General features: G+C 41.5%; 1 protein-coding gene across 2 annotated transcripts in view; it reads left to right on the top strand.

Moving 5' to 3' along the window:
• BAZ1A (bromodomain adjacent to zinc finger domain 1A) overlaps nt 1–24,717 on the top strand; it is a 95,936-nt gene that overhangs the window by 59,644 nt on the left and 11,575 nt on the right. The window contains exons 8-22 of one of the 2 annotated variants that reach the window (XM_038756157.1): nt 1,531–1,665; nt 2,455–2,557; nt 3,287–3,453; nt 4,770–4,865; nt 5,230–5,368; nt 6,517–6,663; nt 10,327–10,422; nt 10,548–10,772; nt 13,420–13,585; nt 13,957–14,070; nt 17,018–17,142; nt 19,031–19,636; nt 21,962–22,125; nt 22,378–22,532; nt 24,020–24,168. In XM_038756157.1, the coding sequence (XP_038612085.1) occupies nt 1,531–1,665; nt 2,455–2,557; nt 3,287–3,453; nt 4,770–4,865; nt 5,230–5,368; nt 6,517–6,663; nt 10,327–10,422; nt 10,548–10,772; nt 13,420–13,585; nt 13,957–14,070; nt 17,018–17,142; nt 19,031–19,636; nt 21,962–22,125; nt 22,378–22,532; nt 24,020–24,168 (2,587 nt within the window). The remainder of the gene's footprint in view (nt 1–1,530; nt 1,666–2,454; nt 2,558–3,286; nt 3,454–4,769; nt 4,866–5,229; nt 5,369–6,516; nt 6,664–10,326; nt 10,423–10,547; nt 10,773–13,419; nt 13,586–13,956; nt 14,071–17,017; nt 17,143–19,030; nt 19,637–21,961; nt 22,126–22,377; nt 22,533–24,019; nt 24,169–24,717) is intronic. The other variant, XM_038756158.1, reaches the window with a different exon arrangement.

Below are 24,717 nucleotides of genomic sequence, written 5' to 3'. Positions count from 1 at the left end.
CTTATTTTCCAGATTTAACCTCCTAGTTGATATAGCATTACACATAAACATGAAACCAGGTGGCTACTTTCCTGGGTTCACCCAGCACACCCATAGATAGGGTGATTAAAGCATTTCCCTGGTCTGAGAAGGGGTTCCCTGCTGTGGCATCCCTAACTGTGGCCATGTTTGTAGCTTCTGTTCTCCAGGAAAAGCAAAAATGACAGATAAACTGGAGGCAGCGGTAGTAGTAGTAGTAATAATGATGATAGTGGTATTAAGCAACTTATTTGCCAAAACACCTTGCTTGTAGTCACTATTCTTGCCTTCTGCTTTGATTAAAGTAGAACAGCGGTGGGTGATAGCTTTGGGATATGTCATCTAGGCTATGCTTGGTGAATGATGTGTCAGCCCATCTGATGCTAATCCCAGGCGAAGCACAGGCAATTCTGCTAGTGTGATTTTACTTTTTAATGAAGATTTCATAATTTCAGGAGCTTACGAAACCTTAGACTTTCTAGTTTGTGTTTAAAATAGTTTTTGTAGTACTTAAGTGCTGACTGTGTGTGAATCCCTGTCCTAAGTGCTGGGATAGATAACCAAATAATTAGCGGGGGGCCACAATCCCTGTTCCACCTGGGGCTCATAGTGTAAAATCAGTTATCTGGCTAATTAAGGGTCAGTGCTGTCCAGGGAACCATTCTCTTCTGGGAATTTTGCTTAGGTTGTGCTAGAGACCTAGCTAGAACTAGAAAAGTCCTTATAGATACCTAATAGCTGAATCATGGCCCTCCTAAAATTTAGATACTTAAACAGTGTGACCGGTTGCTAATCCTGCTCCATCCCTTGCTTGCTGTTTGATCTTGGGCAAATGGTGACTTCTCTGGGCCTCATCTGTGAAATAGGATTAAATGCCAGTGATTCCCTCCCCATTAACCTGAGTGCCATGCCCCCCCACCCCCGCAACTCTTGGACAGTGATTGGCACATAGTTGATAAATAACACAATCTTTATTATTAGGGATATAGATCTCTGCCCTGCCCAAAAAGCCAGCAGTCAACTTTGGATACAGATTGACTGGGCTCCAGTTCTGGAAAATTGTTATGGTTAGGATTTTTTTTGTCATTGTTTTTGGGTTTTTTAGAATATATTAATGTCAAATTTAAGCTTTTTTTTTCTAATGGAAACCTCAGTATTACAGTGAGCTGTCCATGTTGTTATTTAAAGCTGAATCACTTAAGAATTGTGCCCATTCTTTGATCAAAATGGAAGACCCTGATCATTATACAGTTGCATATGGTGACCATGATGTATTCATAGTTATTATAGTAAAAATATCAGGAGTAGCATAAGTGTTTTATGGCCATATCTGTTTAATTTGTGTCTATTGGTCTCCTCTCACTAAACTGTAAGTTTTTGAAGAGCATAGGTCACCTCTGACTTAAATATTTTTTTCTGAATGTTCCCACCTTAGTACTAAACAAGAGGCCCCAAAAACTCACTATTGATGATAGGGACAAGAACACCGTAACATTTATAATTCCTTTGCAGGCTACATCTGTTGCAAAATACAAAATAGCAGAACAGAATTTTTCTTACTTCTTCCCTGATGATCCACCGTCATTTGTCTTCAGTCCTGCAAGTAGACGGAGAGGAAGGCCTCCAAAAAGAATATCCATTGGTCATGTAAGTAAGGGAAAACAATGTTGTATTTTTTTGTTTGTGTTTTGTGGGTTTTTACAAAACAAAAAAAACCAGTAGTATTTTCCCCCCTCTTGCTTTTGTTTTTCTCTAATTCTTCACCTCTAAATCAGATGTACCAGGAAAAGTTATTTTATCCACCACTGATAGGGTAGCTACCTTAAAACCAGTCACAATAATCAGCTGATTTCAAGTCTTTCTGAGTCCGTCAACTATCATGGGTGTACTGTAGTTTGAACAGACACTCCCTTATTTCTGATTTTCCTGTACCCTCAATGCCAAAATAAGGTGAAGGTCAGACTCTGGAGTGTGTGATATGTTCAGTATAGGTAAAAGAAGTTCAGAAAACAGTAAAGACATTCAGCAAGAAGAATGTGAGCATCAGACTCAAAAGTCAAATGGAGAGATGTTTTCTAACTTGGTGTGTGTGTGTATAAACCTAGTGTGCCATAGGTTTTCGGGTATTGGTACATTTCAGTGTGTAGATTTACAGAGCGTTTCACTTAATGCCATTAATCCCTCTCTTTTACCTTTAAGAGCTACTAGACAACAGGATTTGTGAAATCTGTGAAGGTTTGGGTAGCATGTTATTTTAAAGTAGATATGTCTAGCTTCTTTAGCAATAAACTACAGTATGGTACAAAACTAAGAGCAGCTTAAAAGGTCCCGCAAAAATTCTTGTACTCCACCCATTTTCTTAAAGTGAGTTCCAGGTTTGTAAAAAAAAAAAAAATGACACTATTGTACTTTCTAACTTTGAGGCTTAATTTTCAGGAGGACAGGATTACTAATGCACAGATTGTTCAAGGAAGTAGAAGTGCGGCTATGAAAGAAAGGGAAAGAATCCTAAAACAAAAAGATGAAATGAAGTCACTGAGTATGTCTCAACTCTTTTTCCAAGTACTTTATATGGATTTTTGTCGTATTTACAAAGTGGGGGAGAGGTTTGTTCAAATATCTGAATTTGATGATTTTGTCCTTTTTGGGGGAGTGGGGGGTTGGGTTGGGGAGGTCATGTAAAAAGTTAAACTGATAGACTTGCTTAAATTCTCAGTTTGAGATCCGTCAGCCATGTGATTCCTGAGATAAAACAGTGCTGACATTCACCACAAATTTCCCTCTCCAGCTTAATCCAACTCTTCTTGTTTACCCCTCAGTTAATATTGAGATTCTTCTTAGGATTCATGAAGTAGTGCTGTGGAGTTCTGCATTCAGATGACCCTCGCTAAAGTATCAGTGGAAGAGGAAAGTGGATCCACGTGTCTGTGTGGCATGAAGGGGAATGGCCCCAACTCCCCTTTTATTCTGTCAAATTAAGTTCGCTTTTTGTCCACCCAGCACATTTATGCCTATATACTAAGATGCTCACATCCTGCTGATCCCACATTTGCTGCAGCAAGGAGATGCCACCTGGAGCATGGGAAGGGAGGGCAATCTGCTTTGAGTCGTTGCAGCAGCTGCACAAGAGGAATTCTTAGAGGTTTAATAGGGCTTTCCAAACTTGTGATTTAAAAAAAATACACCTCTGTGTTAAACTAAACCCAATGTGAGAATGAAGAAGGCCTTCCCAAAGTAATAATCCTTTCAATTTCCTTTCTTTGTATAGCTTTTGAAAAGGCCAAATTAAAAAGGGAAAAGGCAAGTGCCATAGAAGCCAAAAAAAAGGAAAAGGAAGATAAAGAGAAAAAAAGGGAAGAGTTAAAGAAAATTGTAGAAGAAGAGAGACTGAAGAAGAAAGAAGAAAAGGAGAGACTCAAAATACAAAAAGAAAAGGTATGGCGATTACATTCAGAAACTGCTCTCCCTATATAAAATACTCCTCTCTCTTTACTTCTGTCATCTATTCAAGTATTAAAAATTTTGAATGATACAATTTTCATATAAGGTGAGCTGCTCGTTAAAAGCTGCTCGTTAAACTGTGACTGGAACAAAAGTGAGAGCCAGTTGTGTTGGGGTGTTGAGTTGGTCATGGATACCACATGTCTCCAAATGTTTTTTTTTTTTTCTTAAGGGGGTGGTGCTTCCAGGTATAAAGCTTAACTCATTTAAAAAGTCTTTGGCTTTTTAGTTGAATAATATGAGGTGATTCCTAAATAGGCTCATTTTGTTAAAAGATTAAAATACTTAAAAATTAATATCAAAGTTCCTATCCCACTTGGAAAAATTAGGCAAAACACTCAATTAATGAGTAGGTGAGCGTTTCAGCAACTGTCTGAATCCTCGTACGTGCCTTGAACTTTCAAATCCACCAGAACACAGTTCTCTCCATCTTCAAAGTCCTTCTAAAATCCTTCTTCATCCAGGAGGCCTTCCCCCACTGATGTTTCTTCTCCCCCAGGTTATACCTTCCCAACTACCACCTCAATACTTTGTTGCCACCACTGCATTTATGCACTTGCAATAACAGCGCCCATGCACTTCTGTGCATAAAGACTTTCACACACTGCTTTAATTGCAGTATTTAAGAGCTGTGCTAAGCACTGTACTAAGCTCTGGGGTGGATATAAGAATATCAGGTCAGACACAGCCCAAATGGGGCTCACGGTGTAAATAGGAGAGAGAGAGAGAGAGCAGGTATTTAATCCCCACATTAACAGATGAGGAAATGGAGGTACATGGAAGTTAAATGACTTGCCCAAGGTCACACAGCAACCAAGTGAGAAACAGCATGGCCTGGTGGGGATAGAGCCTGGGATTGGGAGTCAGAAGGACCTGGGTTCTAATCTTGGCTCTGCCACTTGTCAGCTTTGTGACCTTGTGCAAGTCACTTCACTTATCTGGGCCTCAGTTATCTCACCTGTAAAATGGAGATTGAGACTGTGACCCCATGTGGGACAGGGACTGTGCCCAGTCTTATTAGTATCTACCCCAGTGCCTAGCAGCACATAGTAAGCACTTAAATACCATTTAAAAAAAATTATTATTGATTGATGCAGTCAGGAATTGAGATACTTATATTCTTCCCTAGGGTATCTTCAGGATGAGTTCCAAAAGAAGCCCAAGAGCCAGCATTGTAGGGTTTTGGGTGTTTTTTTGAATTGATAACAATTTTGACATTTCTTGCATTTAACAAAATGTTCTAAATTTAGGAAAGAGAGAAGTTACGGGAAGAAAAACGAAAATATTTGGAGTACTTAAAGCAATGGAGTAAGCCTAGGGAAGACATGGAATGTGATGACCTTAAGGTAAAAGTGTGAATATGAAATTCAACATAGTACTTGTATGCATTTTACAAATTTTTTCAGTATTGTACTGAACATACCTAGGTCTTGATGTCTGAAGTGTATACTTGTCTGATGAGCCATTGGAGCAAGAGTGGAAAAGTAGAGGAGAAACATAATATTCAGTATTGTAGATTTGAAGCTTAGAATTGCTTTCAAGTTCCCAAACATTATAGCTCGTCTATTTACACGTACCTTTAAGTAAGCATCATGAGCTTGGTTCTGAGCTCTGCAAAAACAAAATTTTGTTTTTTGGCTGAGATTTGCAGGATCCATGCGTGTGGTGGTTTTTTGGCTTAAAGTTTCTAAAATATCTTCTGTGTTCTAGGAACTTCCAGTACCAACTCCAGTGAAAACTCGACTGCCTCCTGAAATCTTTGGTGATGCTCTGATGGTGTTGGAATTTCTTCATGCTTTTGGGGAGCTCTTTGACCTTCAAGATGAGTTTCCTGAAGGAATCACTCTAGGCAAGATTTTGTTCTTTGTATTTAAGCATCCGTAGCTCTCTTTCCTTAAATGAAAATAATTCTGACAGATTTATGCAGGCCCTTCTTCCAAAGAACTCAAATAGCAGTGAGTGTTAGGTGGCATTTTCCCCAGATTACAGATGGAGAAATTAAGGTGTAAGTGAATTATGACTTACCTAAGATCTTAAATTGAAGCCAAGCAGAGCTAATTTACTGGACACACACCTCTCCACTCTTCATAAGGCTCTCCATTTCCCCCTAAATCAAGCCAAGCCATGACTCACAAGGCTCCAAGACTGTCCACTAACTCTCCATATCTTACATATCAACTTTCTTTCCTGCTACTCCCCAGTTCACTCGCTTCGTTCCTCCCAAGGTAACCTTCGGCTAAACTTAGCTCTCAACTCTCCCATCTCCATCCCATTGCTAGGCTGGAATTTCTTCTCTACTCAAAACCTTCACAAAATCCAACTCCTCCATCAATCCTTCCCTCATTAATTCCTAGCACTGGAGTCATAACAACCCCAATAGCCACCACAAGCCCATACCTTTCCATGTCCATCCATCTGTAGCATATTTGTGTACATATGAGTTTCTCCCTTGTAAGCTCCTGTTGGTAAGGAACATTCCTCCTCGCTTCTGTTGAACTTTCCTAATACTTAGTATAATGCAATGCTCCCAATGGGTGCCACAGCAAATTCCATTCCTACTTCTTCTGGGGTTAAAACACAGTTTTTCTCATTCCATCCAGCACACTCTGGTCTGGTGTAGTCTAATCAGTACCGTCATCCAGTAGTATCGGGCTAACAATGATAGGCGAAGTTTGGGCTATTTCATCTTTAATTGGTATTTTAGGTATAAATACAACTTATTTCACATACCAGAATTTTAAGATTGAATTTTATGAGGGATATGTTGTGGCCTCTGAAGTTTGATGCCTGATTTTTATTTTTCAGGACTTTGATTTGTATTTGCTTTGAGAATTCTTGGGAATTGATTGTCTGCCCTTATTGTGACTCTTTGGCATAGGCATATGATTGGGAATAACTTGAATATTTTCATATAGATTGCTGTTAAATTTTTTAGTGTAAATTTGTTTTTAATGACTAAATGGAAAGAATGACACACTTTAAATATTTTGTTCACAGAGGTTTTAGAGGAAGCTCTCGTAGGAAATGACAGTGAAGGCCCACTATGTGAATTGCTTTTTTTCTTCTTGACCGCCATCTTTCAGGCTATCGCTGAAGAGGAAGAGGAAGTAGCCAAAGAGCAAATAACTGATGCTGATACCAAAGGTCAGAATTTAATGCCAATGAAACTACTGTTTACTTTCAGATAACTAAAGCTGTCAGGAATCAAGCTTTTAATTTTTTTCACTTTGCCTCCAAATTAAACTACTACAATATGAGGTGTCAGTTGAGGCTTTATGTTTGTGAATTAAATGGCTAGATCTTCAATTTTTAGTCCCATCATTTTCCTCTTTCTCACTTTCAGCACAAATAGGTATTTCCCTTGAGGATTCTGAAAACTGCAGTTTTCGTTTTGCTTTCACTTGACCTTTATCTGTAAACGAAAGAGGTCCTTGGGATTAGTGTTGATTATTCTCAGGAAGCTGACTAGAGAATTGAACAATACTCCAGTCAGTACCTTGGCAATTGGTAAAACTGTTCTAATTTGAAGACAGATGTTAACTTCTTTCCCCCCGATACCCGAGTGTTTCCTTGTTCATTCTTTTCCACTTCTGAACAGCAAGATGTTCCAGAAGGCTTTTGTCTTGGAGCAGTTAATGCATTTCTTGTGCTCAGAATCCATTGAAAGCTCTCCTGTCTTGAAATGTTTATCTGTTAAATTCTAGATGGGATTCACTATACGATGGATGTTATTTAGTATGATCTATATTTAAATGGATAAAACATGTATAAAACCGGGGAAGCAGCATGGGCCTGGGTGTCCGAGGACCTGGGTTCTAATCCCTGCCTCACCACTTGTCTGCTGTGTGCCCTTAGGCAAGTCACTTAACTTCTCTGTGTCTGTTTCCTCATCTGTGAAATGGGGAGTAAATCTTTTTTCTTTTCTTTTTAATGGCGTTTGTTAAGTACTATGTGCCATCGACTGTTCTAAGTTCCAAGCTAATAAGAGTGGACACAGTTTATGCCTCACACGATGCTCACAGTCTTAATCCTCAAATCCCCATTTTACAGATGAGGCACAGAGAAGTGAAGTGACTTGCCCAAGGTCACACGACAGAACCGGAATTAGAACCCAGGTCCTTCTGACTCCAAGGCCCGAGCTCTGTCCACTAGGCCACTTCTCTCTCCTTTTTAGACTGTGGGACAGGGACTGTGTCCACTTTGTCTTGTATACACGCTAGTGCTTAGAGTGGTGCTTGACAGATTTAACAAGTACCATGATTATTATTGATTATTAACAGCGTTCATTATTACTGAGATTTATTCATTAATGTTTTAAAATCTGTGACTTCGCCCTTTCCAAAAGACACAAAACTTTTGAACTTGTACTGAAGGAGAAATAACTAAGTTTAACTTCTGATGCTTACGTAATCAATGCTTCACCTTACCGGTAAAACATTTGTTTATGTGAACAATTAACTGGAGATGCTATTCTATGTGAGCAGTCCTCCAAATGGAATTCGTTTTACTTTATTCTTTTCACAGTAATATCTACTGGAGCCCTATTAATGCTGGCATTTTAAGAAATTCTAGCCAAAACATTGTTAGGAAATTCATATTTGAATATTAGTTCGATTTAAGATGAAGACCTGAGATTTCATCAGTACACGTCGGACTGGAGGTTGCTGAAGAAGTTCTGGGTTAGGGATGGTTCTTGATGACCCAAACACTTATATTACCAGGGTTCTAACCACCCAGTCTGCATCTCCAGCCCCAGTCCACATCATCAGAAGAGGTTGTCTGGCTGTTTTAACCACGTAACTCTTGCTATCTTCACGGGCATGGACCCTAATGGACCAGACCTCATTTAAATAGACTTTTTGAACTGACTGAGGATTTGTAAGAAGAAGGAGGTGACATGATACGCACTTACAAAGCTCCAAGTTTGTTAAGCGATCAAAGATCATTCATTCAATCGTATTTGAGCGCTTACTGTGTGCAGAGCACTGTACTAAACGCTTGGGAAGTATAGTTCGGCTGAAAATAGAGACAGTCCGTACCCAACAATGGGCTCACAGACTAGAAGATCAGGAGTTGTATAGTGGATAAAGTATTTAAATGCAAGGTATTTCAATCAGTCAGTGGTGTTGAACTGACTGTACTAAGCCTTGGGTAGGGTACAGTACAGCAGAGTTGGTAGTGACGTTCCCTGATGCCAGTAACACGGGGTCTAGAAAAATGGGGAGGAGTCGGTTAGTAGGAGACCCCTCCTAGCCCTGGCTAAGTGTTGGGACCCGAATGACGCGCGTTTCGGCCGCCTCCTCAAACACCTCAGACGGCAAGTTTAGCGCTGGAGACCATACCTTCTGTGGCACAATAGCAGTTCATCGGGGGGTTAGGAAGGAGGGAACTATCATCAAACTGTCCAGCTATAGCAGAGAGAACAAAATAGCCTATGATAAGACTTTCTTGATGGCTAACTGGCCACTTGGTGAGCACTCCTGTAGCATTACAGCAGAATGCTAAATGTCAAGAAAACAAACCTAAGCTTTGGAAAGTGAATCAGACTGAAATTTGGTAGACTTTAAAATCTCTGTAAAAGAAGTAAAGCTAAACCATAGGCAAATTATCTAGGTAATTGCATCCTTACCAATCGGACACCTGGACAACTTGAAAGTTGTTCCTTTCATGTCTCCCAAAACCTTTCTGTGACGTAACTTTTTTCTTTAAATCACTCTTTCACTTCTTTGATTTAATCATCTGAAAGCACCGTTGAGTGTAGTGTTCTCCCTTTGTTAGTCTGCAGCATCTTTGAGTTATTTTGACAGCCTCTGGGACCTAGCTGTAGATTATTGCAAATGTTGGTGATTGCCTCTCAGGTAAAGAGCCCCGTTCATATTGTTGAGTCTAGATCGGTCTTTTATTATTAGCCAATTCAAGAATGATTTTTACAGAGCTCTCCAATTAGAAGGGTGTATCAATAGTATTGGAGTGTCTACTATGGGCAGAGCACTCTACTAAGCCCTGGGGAGGGTAAAGTAGAAGACGTTTTATAGACTTACAAAAAGTTGCCGAGTCTAATGCTAATTGATTCATATTTAACAGCACCAAGCTGCCTTCAGTCTTAAGTAATTTCAACAGCTGTACTCTAGGTAACCTGACAGTTCCCTCCCTCTTCTACTAATTAGAATTGGAGGAGACCTAAAGGGTGGAAACATTTTAAGTATTGTTACCGGAGGTTAGACAGTTCAGCTATGTTAGTTAACAGGCTACTGTGGTTATTTCAGGGCCTCAGGATCCCTAAGGCTTTAAGATTGAAGTTTTGAAACTGTGTAGGTTACTGTGGAATTATGGGCTCATATGGAAGGACTAATATTAGTTTTCCCTGTGGTAATCATAAAGCAGATTTAGAAGGCGTAGCAGTTGGTAGATCTCTAAATTGCTTCATTTTCACTTTTGAAGTAGCCTCTTGCGTAGGTCTAACTAGTTGTAGTTTGTGAAATGCAACTGTTGGAGGAGGTAGAATGCATTGCGTTCTTCTGCTTGAGTGTTCACCTGTCCTGGTAGCGAAGTCCTGTGTTCCTAGTGGGAGAAATTCCCGTTTTAAGTGGTGGCACGGCAGCAGGAGCAGTGACATCTTGTTGGCTATTGAGTTGATTCTGTTGAAGCTCTTGTGAATTCATTCAGTCGTATTTATTGAGTGCTTACTGTGTGCAGAGCACTGTAATGTGAATGTTTTGCTGTGTCTCGCATCTTTTTAAAAAGCTATTTCTTCCCCAAAATGCAAGTTTTAATTTGCACTAGAATAAAGTATCTATTTCCTTAAAGATTTAACAGAGGCTTTGGATGAAGATGCAGACCCCACAAAATCTGCACTGTCTGCAGTTGCATCTTTGGCAGCTGCATGGCCACAGTTACACCAGGGTATGTGTGGGTTTCATTTTGTTTTTTTGTTTTTATCCTCTTTTCAAAAAGGCACATTTTACATTTCTTAAACTCCTTTAGTCATCTGCATTCAAACTAACTGCCTTTCTTTTTAATAACTATAGGCTGCAGTTTGAAAAGCTTGGATCTTGATAGCTGCACTCTTTCTGAAATCCTAAGACTTCACATCTTAGCATCAGGCGCTGATGTTACGTCAGCAAATGCGAAGTATCGTTATCAGAAACGAGGGGGATTTGATGCTACAGATGATGCCTGTATGGAACTGCGTTTGAGCAATCCTGGAATACTGAAGAAACTTTCTAGTACTTCAGTGTATGATTTGTCGCCAGGTAAGGAATATATCCAACTATGGTAAAGATGTGTCCTCAGTTACCGGATGTAAAAACTTTTCTTTTTAATCCCTCTGGTAGGGGAAATCATCTTAATAAATCATAAATAAATAAATCATCTTAAATAAACCTACTTAAGGCAAATTTAGATTGGGAGCCCCATGTGGATAGTGAGGCAGGAACTGTGTCTAATTTGTGTACCCTGTATTTACCTCAGTGCTCGGCACTATGTGTAACACAGAGCACTTGGAAATACCGGGGCAGTGATCATAAGAACCCTAGGAATAAACAAATTTGTAAATTCGTAAGTTTGAATCCTTTTAAATGATCTGGCCAATTACCAGGACTAGAGGGGTGCTTTCACTTCTTGCCTCCCTCAGAAAGACTTGAACAAAGTTTGGCAGTAGACTTTCAGAAATATATCTGGCTGAGATAATGAATGAGAAGTTCTTGTTTGGTAGAAAATTCACTGTGAAATCTCAGTCTCTTGTTTTCCCTCTAAAATAGTGGAAGTTTCATTGTGAAGTTCATAGTCATTAAGAGAGTTCCACTGTCTTCATATTAACCTAATAATGCTCCTAATGCATTTCTGGAGGATTGGGTGGCTTTTGAAGGGTTGGGGGACCCAGAAATCTTGCTGTAGTGCAAACCAAGTTTTTAAAAAGAAGCCCTTTTTCTCTGAGTAATTGCAAAACTCCAAAGAGTAGTCTGTATTCTCAAATCACCAAAGAGAAACTTTTTAGATTGAGTCAGTCCTTGATTATGCCTGCCTTTTTCCATCAGTGGTTAAAAGAGTAAAGGTAACAGTTAAAGTCACTTTACTCTCCCAATCTTAGAATTCATTGGGTCGAAGGACCTGGGCCAGAAAAATAAATGGCAAGTAGGTAATCGTTACCCCAGGTCACTCAATTTATATGGTTTATCTTGTGGTTTTCTTAAAAACATCAGTAGTAACCTAAGTTTTCCATTTTTTTAGCCTTAACCATATTTCAGCAAAGTTACTTGAAAAAAGTGTACACACATTGAAAATGAAAATTGGTTATTTGGTTTAGAAACAGTTTAAAAATTGAAACTAAACCCCCTCAACTATTTTATGATCACTTAGAGTCTAAGGAAGGCCTATATGATGTTATGTTGTTTTCAGTTCCCCAAGAATTCTTCCTTGCATATATCTCTGCAAGCTTTATCTTAAATTCAGACCGGCACAAATCCATCAGAAAAAGGCATGCAGGTCTTAACTTGATGACAAATTAAATCTGTCTGCAGTGGTGATATGATACAAGTCAAGCTGCAACAGAAATATATATGACAGGCAGTAGCCAGGAATGGTGGTTATAATAGGTTATATATATATTATATTATATATTAAGTTTTCTGTCCCCCAAGAATTCTTCCTTGCAGCTCGCAGAGATATATGCATCTTAAATTCAGACCGGCACAAATCCATCAGAAAAAGGTGTGCAGCAGAAATATATGTGACAGGCAGTAGCCAGGAAGTAAGTTTTCTGATCCCAGAGTAGGTCAGATCCATATGAACGTATTATATATCCCTATATCCAATTTGGAAATCAGTCTTGTAGAAGGATGTGAAGAAGAACGTGGGGAGAATCCAAAGCAGAGCAACAGAAATAGATCCTTTGAGAAAGCTTCAGGGGTGAGAAGTAGAAAGCTGAGGGAAGATTTGGGAGAATACTAACCAGTTCTCTGAGTTTCTTACGTAGTCAAATAAGAGTAGAGAGAGAAAGCAGGAAGCAGTTTGGGCAAAGAGAATCACTTCTTGACTGCGAGGGTTTGAATCACTGGAATATGCATCCAAGGAAGATGTTATGTAATAATTGAGGTATTTGTTAAGCACTTCCTGTGTGTCAAGCGCTGTTCTAAGCACTGGGGGAGATAATCGGATCAAACACCATCCCTGTCCCCAACAGCGTTCACAATCTAAGTAGGAGGAAGAACAGGTATTGAATTCCCAGGTGAGGTAACTGAGGCACGGAAAAGTGAAAGTGACTTGCCCAAGGTCACACAGCAGACAATTGGCAGAGCTGGGATTCGAACCCATGACCTCTGACTCCAAAGCCCGTGCTCTTTCCACTAGGCCACGCTGCTCCAGTAGCCACTAACTACCCTTTGAGAACTAGAAGAAAGTAAGTTAACCAACTGCCCTGGTTAGCTTTGATATTTACCTGGGTGTCAGCCTTGGGCTTTAAGGAGCTCAGGGTCTCTCAGGCCTGTGATTCTTTTCAGTAATTTAGCTCCACCAGTGTGCTGCTGTGAAGTCACGAACCAGAGTTAATTTGATCTGAAACTCATCCTTCTGCCTCTTAGGCAAACAGCCCTAGAAGTGAGCCTTTCGAGATGAATATGGCACATCCTGAAAATTGCCTCTTTAGTTACCTGATAAACAGGATGGATGTTCATTCAGCTAATTGAAAAAGCTGTACTTTCATGGAGCAGCTGACTCACTTAAAATCACACTTTTTGATCAAATCTTTTACTGTTCCTTTCTTGAAATGTGTCCTCTCAGTATCACTAAACTTTATCGCTTCTTCTGTTGCGAGGCTCTTTGATATTTAAGCAGAAGCCCTAGAAACTGGAAAAAAAAAAAAATCTTGACTCAATGCATAAATCCCTTCCATACATTTAATAGGTGAAAAGATGAAAATTCTTCATGCACTCTGTGGGAAACTACTGACCCTTGTCTCCACTCGAGATTTTATCGAAGACTATGTGGATATATTACGGCAAGCAAAGCAGGAGTTTCGAGAACTAAAGGCTGAGCAGCATCGCAAAGAGAGAGAAGAAGCAGCAGCTAGGTGGGAATAATACAGCTAAATAATGTGAGATTAAATCACACGTGCAAATAAAAGGTGCCAGAAAATGTGATTAGGTGTGTTTCCCTCTCATGTCCTCCTCCTCCTCTTTTCCCAGAGAAATGATTCACTCCCGCAGACCTACCCCTCACTTGTGTAAACTTGCTAGCTTTGACTTTCTCCCGTCTCCCCTCACTCTTCCGTAAAAAGTAAAGGGTTTAGGAATTGGAAAGGTGTTGATGCTTGTTGTGCGGTGGGCATGCTTATCTTGGAAGTTTTCTACGCTTTCCTTAGGAAGGAAAGGAAGTGGCAGCCATTTGGTGCATTGTCTTTTCAAATTGGGTCAGCTGTCATCTCTCATTTTTAATTTTTAGGATACGCAAAAGAAAGGAAGAAAAACTCAAGGAGCAAGAGCTAAAGATGAAAGAGAAACAGGAAAAATTGAAGGAAGAGGAGCAAAGAAATACTACTGCGGAAATATCCATTGGGTATGGACCTCAGTCACTGTTTATGCATTATTTCAATTACTATCTGTTTTTAGACCATTTTAACATTTTAAAAATGAAAATGAATAGAAAATTAATTGTGCCTACAAAATGCCTCTAATGAAACACAGAAGAAATGCAAGTATCATCTCCCTCTGAAGACATTGCTTTTCATTTTATTTGCCTTTCCCAATCCGGGGTAAAGAACAAAACTGCCAAGTGAAATATTTGCATTGTTTAGAATTTTAAAGCCTAAAATTGGTATTGTGGGGTTGGGGAGGGAGGAGAGAATTCTAATTCACCTCCTTTGAGATTTCCATCTCCCTGTAGGTACACCAACTTTATTAGGGTTTTGTTTGGCTTTGTGGGACTGGGACTAGAGACCTAAATACTAGCAATCTACAGCAAAGTTGCAAGTCTGGTAAATAGGCTCTTGGGATGGATCAAGAAGAGATGCAAAATGTAGTATCTATGCAGGTAAGGCTATCTGGTGAAGGGGAATCAATCAATCAATCATATTTATTGAGCGCTCACTATGTGCAGAGCACTGTACTAAGTGCTTTGGAAGTACAAATTGGCAACATATAGAGACAGTCCCTACCCAACATTGGGCTCACAGTCTAAAAGGGGGAGACAGAGGAAAAAAAAAAAACCAAACATACTAACAAAATAAAATAAATAGAATAGATATGTACAAGTAAAATAAATAAATAAATGGAATAATAAATATGTACAAACATATATACATATATACAGGTGCTGTGGGGAAGGGAAGGAGGTAAGATGTGGGGGATGGAGAGGGGGACGAGGGGGAGAGGAAGGAAGGGGCTCAGTCTGGGAAGGCCTCCTGGAGGAGGTGAGCTCTCAGCAGGGCCTTGAAGGGAGGAAGAGAGAAGCCACAGATACAGCCAGACCGGTGCTAGAAAACAGCAAGAAAAGCACTAGGATAGAATAATAGTAGGCCCTCGGTACAGGAGGTAGAGGCGGAGGCTGTAATGAGGAGGTTCCACATACTGAGATCTCTGCAGTTCTGGGAAAGATCAATGGTTTGGGTTCTCTTCCCAGCCTGGCAAGTGATACGTGAACCGAACCCAAAGAATTGGGCTCCCGACTCCCAAGCGGCCCCTCTTGGGGCGAGGATGGGACTCGGACGCTGGCCAGAAGGAGCAGCCCAGGTGATTTCTCCAGGTGCTATTCTCTGAACGGGAGGGACAAGTGGGGCAGGGAGAAGGAGACAATTAAGTAGTCACCTTAGCTGGGGGAATTAATTCCCCTCCCCAAAGCTGCCAGTGACCAAATAACAGAGGAGCCTGGACTGATCTTTGTCTCTCCAGTAGCCTGTGCACCCTCCCTAAGAGTCTGTTAAATGGACAGTCAATGTTATCAATCATAATATGATATAAGACCAGATCTGCTTGCTCACTGGGTTGGGACTTGATCCGGAACCCCGGCTGAAAAGAATGAGATGTCAAGCCAGTTTTATCCCTCAGCAGTGGCCACCCACCCCCAGTCAGAGCCAGTAGGGCAAATAAAGCAGACCAGGGACCGTCAAGCTGAACTCCAGGAGGTGAGGCTGGAGGAGATGGCGTTTCAGTGATCAGACTCTGGAGGATAGAGCACTCTGCCCTTTCCCCTTCTCAGTTCCAGCATCCCACTCCCTTTCTACTAGTTTACTACTCTGTCTCTAGGGGTTTCTGTGACCCAAAACCAAATGGTAGATCAGGCTGGTTAGGGAGGTTTTCTTGGTGGATATGTGGTGAACAAGAGTCGACATACACCTGGGCAGATCTATCCCACAGGCAGTCAGCAATAACAGCGAGGCCTCGTAACCTAGTAGGAAGAGAAGGGGCCTGGGAATCAGATGATCTGGGTTCTAATTTTGGCCACTTACCAGATGGGCAACCTTGGGCAACTCACTTAACTTCTCTGTGTCTCAGTTCCCACATCTGTAAAATGGGGATTCAATCCCGTTCTCCCTCCTACTTAGACTATAAGCCCTATGAGGGACCTGATTATCTTGTATCGACCCCAGTGCTAGTAACCGAATACCGCCAATACAAATGCCACTAATTATTATTGCTATTATCAGTAGTTGCCGCACTCAATAGAAAGCTAACTGGCAGTCAGTGAGGCCTGATGTCTCCCAAATGCCACAGGGGTGGGGAATGAGAAAGGGGAGGAATTCCTTAATCCCATGATGGTTGGAGGGGGGAGTGAGGGAGAACTATAGGAAGAGAAGGCCAAATGCTAACTCCCTCACTAACTGTTCTGCTTGCTGCCTGGGCCTTGCAAGGCCCTCACTCTCCCATCTTGTCAGCATTTATGAGTGGGTGTAGGCATATTGTGTGCTTTGCCAAAATATTACGTATACACAGGGAAAGAATGAGCAAAACATAATTGATGATACTGCTCTGTGTTTCTGCAAGTCCGTCTAAAATGTCTCAATTTTCTAAAATCATTGCAACAGATTTTGGAAGAGTGTACATGTTAAATCCTTATAATATTTGTAATTTTGAGGATCTGAAATGGAGCCCCCTCCCTTTTTTTCTTTTTTGGTTTTCAGCAATTCATATAAAAATAACTTGTGTTCCCAAGTTCACGTATCTTAACCATCTCAGAGCTGACTGTGAGCCCATTGTGGGGTAGGGACCGTCTCTATATGTTGCCGATTTGTACTTCCCAAGCGCTTAGTACAGTGCTCTGCACACAGTAAGTGCTCAATAAATACGATTGAATGAGTGAATTAACTTATAAAGTTAGAACAGTGCTTGGTACATAGAAAGTGCTTAAAAAATACCATAATAATAATAATAATAGTTGTAGATGATTGAATATAAATGGGAAGCAGCTGTGAAAATACCTTAATTCTCAGTTTGGAAAAAAAACAGCAAATGAAGAGGCACCACACACACTTAATTGACTTAAGATATCTTTCTTTTCTGTTTCTAAGGGAAGAGGAACGGGAGGATCTAGATACTAGCACTGAGAGCAAAGAAATTGAACAGAAGGAACAGGATCAGGACACTGTCACAGAAGACGAGGAGGATCTGGGATCCAGTAAAAGAGGAAGACGAGGTAATATTGGACCTTCTCTTTTACACTTTCTGAAACGAAAGGAAGAGGCATCCTGATTGCCCATTGACTGTCTGGCTGGCTGCTTGTGACAGTCAGTAAACAGCTGTCTGTTTCACCTTTATTCTATCAAGTTTCTATAGAACAACCTTAATTGTGTGAAATCATTTTCATTTTTGAAAATATAATTGTTTGGCTCTTTATTTTAAAGTGAACATGCACATAAGGCTGAGGTAAAACTTGGCCCTAGGATAGCATCCTTACCTCTGTCACCTTTGAAGGTGATGAGTCTAATTGGAAATTTTAATCCATTAAGAAAATGTTCATCTTGAAGGAGGATACTTTTTAAAGTCTTTGTTTTGCTTACCAGACTTTTTCCATCACTTCCTCACCACTCCCATCTCCCCAGGCCTCCTCTTTCTCCTCCTTCCCTGCCATCACTCAAGAAGAGTTTCTTGCCCCAGCTCTGCCTTCACCATTGATCTTCTCCCTCCACACCTTCTAAAAGCACTTGCCTCCACTCCTCTCCTCTCGCTTGCTCTATCTTCAGTCTCTTACGCTCCCCTGGCTATGTGTCATCTTCCCCCTGCCCCCGACTTTCTTATGGCATTTGTTAAGCACTTACTGTGTGCCAGGCACTATACTAAGCCATAGGGTAGATCCAAGTTATCAGGTTGGACACAGTCCATATCCCACAGGGGGGCTCATAGTTTTCATTCCCATTTTACAGATGAGATAAGTGAGGCACAGAGAAGCGAAGTGACTTGCTCATGGTCACCCAGCAAACAAGTGGCAGAGCTGGGATTGGAACCCAGGTCCTCTGACTCTCAGGCCAATGCTCTTTCCTCTAGGCCTGCTGCTTCTTCCTTTAAACAGACTTTAAATATGCCTGAGTCTCCCCTTTACTTTAGAAGCCCTTTCTGCATTCATTCATGCAGTCGTATTTATTGAACACTTTCTTTGTGCAAAGCACTGTACTAAGCACTTGGGAGAGTACAGTATAACAATAAATAGACAGATTCCCTGCCCACAACGTTGATTCTACAGACCCATCTCCTTGGCACAAATCTCTATACTCCTCAGAAGCCTTCACTGGTTCCCCGTGTCTCTCTGCATAAAGCAAAAACATCTCATAACTTGGCTGCAAGACTTTCCTCCAGCTTCCTCCACTTACATTTCTGTTCTCTTCTCTTGCTGCTTCCCAACCCACTCAATTGGTCGTGCCCCACTTCGCTTTCTACTGGTACCTTGCTCTCGACTCTCCTGCCTCTGTCCCTTCACTCACGATGTTTCCCCAGTTTGAAACTCCCACCCTCCCCCATGTTCAAAGTCCTCCACCTCCAATATTCCCTCCGTGGTTAATTCCCAGCAACCCAAACCATACAAATTTATCACCTTATACCTACCACTGGCACTTCTGAATATTCATTTATTCAGTTGTTCATACTTCAGATGTCCTTTAGATTGAAAGCTCCCTGTGGGCAAAGAAAGTGTGTTTTCCTTTCATGGTACTTGTTAAGCACCTAATTTGTGCCTAGCACTGTACTAATCTCTTGGAGTGGATACAAGATAATCCAGTGAAACACGTTCTCTGTCCCACTTGGGGCTCACAGTCCCATATATTGCTTGTTTTGTACTTTGCAAGAGGATATTGCAGCCAGTGGATGTTTAGTGAATGCTCTTAATAATTCCAGCCTTAAATGGGTGGAGTGACTCGGGTCCTGTATGATTTGTGTTATTTGAACTTGAGTGTTGTACACTAACAGTGTTTGTTGTAGTATTAACCTGTGACAGTATCCCCCTCCACCCACTCCCCTCTGCCTCCTTTAAATCAGTGACTGAGTTTCACCAGAAGTGTCATTTTAGTAAATACTATCCACCCCGTTCATAGGGAGAAGAAGTCAGAGTGGATTTAAAGATTTCATAAGGCAAGAAGACACCGGATGTGCCAAGAGAAAGTCTCTTACGGCTGATGAAGAAGAAACATTAAAACGGGAGCAACAAAAAAAGGAAAAGGATCTTCTCGAAAAAATCCAAAATGCCACAGCCTGTACCAACATTTTTCCTCTGGGCCGTGACCGCATGTATAGGCGCTATTGGATCTTCCCTTCTATCCCTGGGTTGTTTATAGAAGAGGATTTTTCTGGCCTCACAGAAGATATGTTGTTGCCCAGGCCATCAGCCTTTCAAAATAACATACAGCCTCGTGTGGCAAATGAACCTCAGGTATCTACTAAAACTGGAGAGTGTCTGAAGGCTGAATCTACCTCCATTATTGACCAAGTTCCATACAGTGTTGCCGTCCAGATGCCAAGGCCAGTGCGTAAGCCAAACCGTTGGTGCTTTTACAGTTCCCAGGAACAGCTGGATCAACTCATTGAGGCTCTCAATTCTCGTGGCCATAGGGAAAGTGCCTTAAAAGAAATTCTCTTGCAAGAAAAGGGCAGAATATGTGAGCAGCTAGCTGGTTTTTCAGAGGAACAGTTCCATATTCCAGGTAAAGTTTCTACAGACTGATTTTTCAATTCAGTTTCACAACAGTGGTTCCTAGAACTAGCCATGGGCCCAGCTTGCCCAGTTTTGGTGAACTGGAGCAATAATGCTCAAGTTCTTCTTTGCTGGGTCTTCTTTTTCAAGAGAGATCAGCTTTCTGGTATGCTAGTAGTTTCCCCCTTTTTTTTTCCTTAAAGTTTCTAAGTTTGAGATTTCCTTTGTGGTGAATAAATGTGGGGGTACTGAAATCACAGCCATCAAGACACCACTCATGTTGGTTTGCAGTAATACAGAACACTTGATTCAAAGTAGAAGGCATATCTCTCTCTCACTGTCTAGACACAAGTTAGACTGTTTTTCTCCTCCCTCCTATACACAATGACCGCCCCCCCCCCCCCCAAAAAAGTACATTTGGTTCATTTTTATAAAATGATTCAAGTAGGTGTGATCTGCAAACGAGGTATTCGGAAGCCCTGATGAATTCCTTTATAAGTGGATCAGAACCATCCCTCAGAGTACGGGGATTTTGTTTTTGTTTGTGGTTTTGCCTATTAATGGTTAGCTGTACTCAAATCTGCAGTGGCTGTGGGCCTCAGCTACAGCCCCACCTCTCCAGTGGCCACCGGGCCACCTTTCTCCAACCAGCAATCCCAGCCTGCCCTGAGTTGTTAGATAAACTTTCAAATGCTTTAAATGCAGCTGCTGTCTGATGCCGACGGCATTGGTGAGCTAAGAACACTTGAGCTGGTGAGAATTCATTAATTTTTCAGTCCTTTATTTTATGGCCATCGGTATCAATATCATAATGTCGTCCGATTATACTGATGGCAGTTTATAAATGGCCTGAAGCGTTCCCCACGTTCTCTTTAAGGCTCACCCGAAATGAAACTGTTTGCTCTAGAATTTTTAGTTCAGCATGATCTCTTCGGGCACAGACTTGCATTAAAAACCAGTAATTACCCATGTGTAATACTAACATTCTTGCCAGCTTCTTGATAGTGGTGTAGTCTCGTCTCCTCCCGTCTTCCCCTCTCATCTCCCCACTTCCTTCACCGTACATAGAAATCTTGCAGGGGGTCCACACACTGCGTTGGGGCGGACATAGGTGCCATCTTTTCATATTGAGCATGGGGGTTAGAATGGGGCAGGGATTTTAAGGGGGATGAGGATGGGAAGAGGACAAATGGGAAGAGCTTAAAATCCAGGAAGCCACCAGTTTGGGTATTTCCAGCCCTGACTGTAAAGTCTCCAGTCTCATTAGAGATCTGGGATGAGCATTTCTGGAGTGGCGTCGTCGTCCCCATTTCCGTGGAGCTGGAACTTATCAATCAATGGTATTTTTTGAGCGCTTACTATGTGCAGAGCACTGTACTAAGCACTTGGGAGAGTACAGTGTAACAGAGTTGGGAGCCACGTTCCCTGTCCCATCACAGAAGGATGGGACACTTGGATCTGTAACCTTTAGGCACTTGATACTCACCCCATCCTCAACCCCACAGCACTTAGGTACTTATCCATAATTCATTTTAAATATGTCCTTCTCTTGACACTGAAAGCTCCTTGCGGGTAGAGATCGTGTCTATGAACTCTGTTGTATTGCACTCTACCAACTGCTTAGTACTCTTTCCGCAGTAAGCGCTCAATAAATACCATGGACACTGGAGACTCAGTAGTAGTAGCTTTTAATTCTGTCTTCTACCTGTAAAGGTGTCATGTATCCTGCTCTCTGTCCTGCAGAAAGGTTGCCCATCTATTGTTCAGGTTGCGCTTGCAGCCTGAGCAGCGGGAAGCAAGAATTGGGTGGCACCCGGGAACAGAGGAGAAGCGGCCGTCCGTGGTGCCCGGTCCTGGCAGGCTTCTCTGCCACGTGGGTCAGGTGTTACTAGTACCCATGGTTGCCCATTTAAAAAAATCCAGCGAGTTTAGTAAAACTGAAATCTTACTCCTCTCTTCAGGATTGCATTTTTAAAGCACTAACGAGACTGGAGAACGATTAGTGATCACAAAAGGTCTTTTCTTGCTCATCACCCTCACTATTTTGCACTCTTGCAAAGCACTTCGAAATTGGGGGTTTGGCCTTTCAGACTTTTCTCTTAGATCGCCATTCATGTGGATCTAATTTTGTTGCACACTCCTTTCCCACTTCCAAACCTTTCCTTTTCGAAAACCAAGCCACTAGATACTCAGTACCATTTTGTGGAAGTGTCATTCTTAAGTGTGTTTTCTGAACGAGGTGTTTACTTGGCAAATTATTCTCAAGTTACTAGGAGTGCTCTCTTAAGAGAATATTAATGAGTGGAAAATCATAGATATGCTTGATTTGTTGCAGATAAAGCTCAGACCGAAAGCAAACCGACTTTGGGACGAGGGAGACTGTCCAGTACGTATGATACTTCTCAAATGACTGCAGAAAAGCAGCTTGAATTGAGGCTGAGAGACTTTCTTTTGGACATTGAAGATAGAATCTACCAAGGAACACTTGGGGCAATTAAGGTACCCTTAATTTTCAGTGGAAAAGTATTTTGCTAATGAAATCTATCGGGACTGAACTCTGCTAATGTTTGGGTTCATTTACTGAAATTAAGGAACATCAAAAATACTGAATTTGAATGGGTCAGAAAGTTGAAGAGCATACCTCAGCAGGCCCTGTCATCTTCGAAAAATTTCATTTTCTTTTCCATCAGTAGCCAGTATAAGATTTATCCAAGATCAGCATTTAAACTTTTATTTTGGTTTTCCTTGTAGGTTACAGACCGACAAACCTGGAGAGCAGCCTTAGAAAGTGGAAGGTATGAACTGTTGAATGAGGAAAATAAGGAAAATGGGATTATTAAAACTGTGAATGAAGATGTAGAAGAGATGGAAATTGATGACCAAGCCAAATTCATTGTAAAAGATAGGTAGGTGACAGCAACACTTCCCATTACAATTATTGTGTAAAACATCATCTTTACAATTGTTTAATCTTTTTTTTTTAAAGTCACGATTTATCAAAACTTCTCTAACTTCTAATATACCAGTGAACTCCCGCTCATCTGAGCCTAAGGGCCTCGGTGATCGCTGTGCGTCAGCAACCAATCTTACCAGTTTCTGTGCTGTAGTTATCTCGAGTGGGCTGTGTTAGCTTTGGCCAGCTTATTTAATCTTGGAGTTTTGGGGTTTTTTTTTCTAATCAAAACTGTTTTAATCCTCTTTAAAGAGGGGCAGGTAGGAAAGAGAGGTAGAAGCTCCTGTGATTAAAGCCATGACAACCTCCTTGCCCAGAAAATCGTTCCCAAGCTAAGCAGATCAGGCTTGCTATAGAGTTTGGTGCAGCCTGCAGGAGAACTGGCAGCACAGGGAACCAGGAGGAGGGGAGTGTGACAAAGGTGCCCATCCTTCACTTGCGGTAACTGGCTTTAAGGTAGGGGCTGAAGCCATATGCAACCTCCATGCACCAGAAATACTGTCCAGCTGCAGCAGCGGTAGCTCTTTTAGCCATAGGCCTCGATCTGGAGCCCGCGGAAGTTGAGGGGAAGCTAAATGGTGTGTGCATTTGCGGCGGGATGAAGGAAGGAAGGAATGGATTTCTGATTTCTGTTCCTGGCCCTCTGCCTCTCCTTTGCCTGCTGCCTTCTTGGACCACCATTCCTCCCCTCAGTGAATCTGTACGAAAATAAGTTTGGTTGACATTTTGGTACTTGTGATTAATGAAAGTGTGGTCTGTGATCAAATGTATGACTGTATGTACAGCCCGTCCACAGGAATGATGGTGCATTTCGCCTAAAATATTGGTTGGCTAAGGAGAAACTAATTCCCAGTTTCTTTAAGGTGTCACTATTGTACCCCCAACTAAACCAGTCACCAGCCATAATTGACTTGACTCTACACTTAAGTTCCCTACTATAGTAATTTTTTTCTGCACTAGGGAACTGTAATATCAATAAAGTACTCTTTTACCAGACTGGTAAAAGACTGGGAGTCCTTGAAAAGACCAGAAAGAAGACAATGGCAATGGGGGGTGGGGAAAAAAAAAAAGCACAGAGAATTATTACACACTTCAAAAAGTGAATTTCAGGGGAAAAAAAATCAAATTGAAAGCAATGATAGGCAAAAAAAGGAAAAAAAAAACCCTAAAAAGTTATCTGAATAAGTGCCCAGTCTGGGCAGACAAGCTCATCAAATGATTCCCAAGCCTGAGGAAATGTTTCATGTAGAGAGCAGTTTAAGTGGAGTTCCACTCCTCCAGAAAATGCCTGCTTCAGATTAATGGGATTTACCTGTATTGTTCTTTATTATTATTATGTTATAGCGTCTTTCTTCCCTTTGTTCTCAGATCTGAAAGGTACCGTTGGAAGATCTTTATTGTTTGGGGGGGTTTAACACAAACTGTATTTCAAAATTGCAGACTTCTGGGGATAAAAACAGAAACGCCAAGCGCTGTCTCAACCAATACAAGCACACCGCAGCCAGTCAGTAACATGGTCCATTACCTGGCCAGCGCACTACTGCAGATCGAACAAGGCATTGAACGTCGGTTCCTCAAAGCGCCTCTTGGTAAGTATCTGGGGTCGAGGCATTCGCGTCTTGCTACTGATATATTCTAAACAGAAGCCCAAAGAGAACCTTTCTCAATTAACAAAAGGGTTAATTTTCAGCAGATTGTCGGTGGGTGGGTGGGTAGGGGGGAGCTACAATGAAATATCGGAAAGGATATGCCTTTCTTTCAATAGAGGTAATTCCAGGAAGCCCAGTGGCCCACCTTGGTTGGATAGGGGCCATGGAGAGCCAGGAATTTCCCAGTGTGAATGGAGAGGGGCTCCCCCCGTCTCTCCAGCATCATGGTATCTCCTTCCTCTTTCCTATTTAAGCCCTCATTTCCTCTTTTCCCACCCCCTTCTGTGTCATCTTGCTCCCTTTAATTCAGCCCCCCTTAGACCCCAAAACTTATGTAGGCATCTGTAATTTATCCACTTACATTAATTAGTTCAATCGTATTTATTGAGCGCTCACTGCGTGCAGAGCACTGTACTAAGCGCTTGGGAAGTGCAAGTCGGCAACATAGAGAGACGGTCCCTACCCAACAACGGGCTCCCAGTCTAGAAG

The sequence above is a fragment of the Tachyglossus aculeatus genome, chromosome 14, assembly GCF_015852505.1.
Source record: "Tachyglossus aculeatus isolate mTacAcu1 chromosome 14, mTacAcu1.pri, whole genome shotgun sequence".
Classification (NCBI taxonomy): domain Eukaryota; kingdom Metazoa; phylum Chordata; class Mammalia; order Monotremata; family Tachyglossidae; genus Tachyglossus; species Tachyglossus aculeatus.
This window is presented reverse-complemented; position numbering and strand designations above follow the sequence as displayed.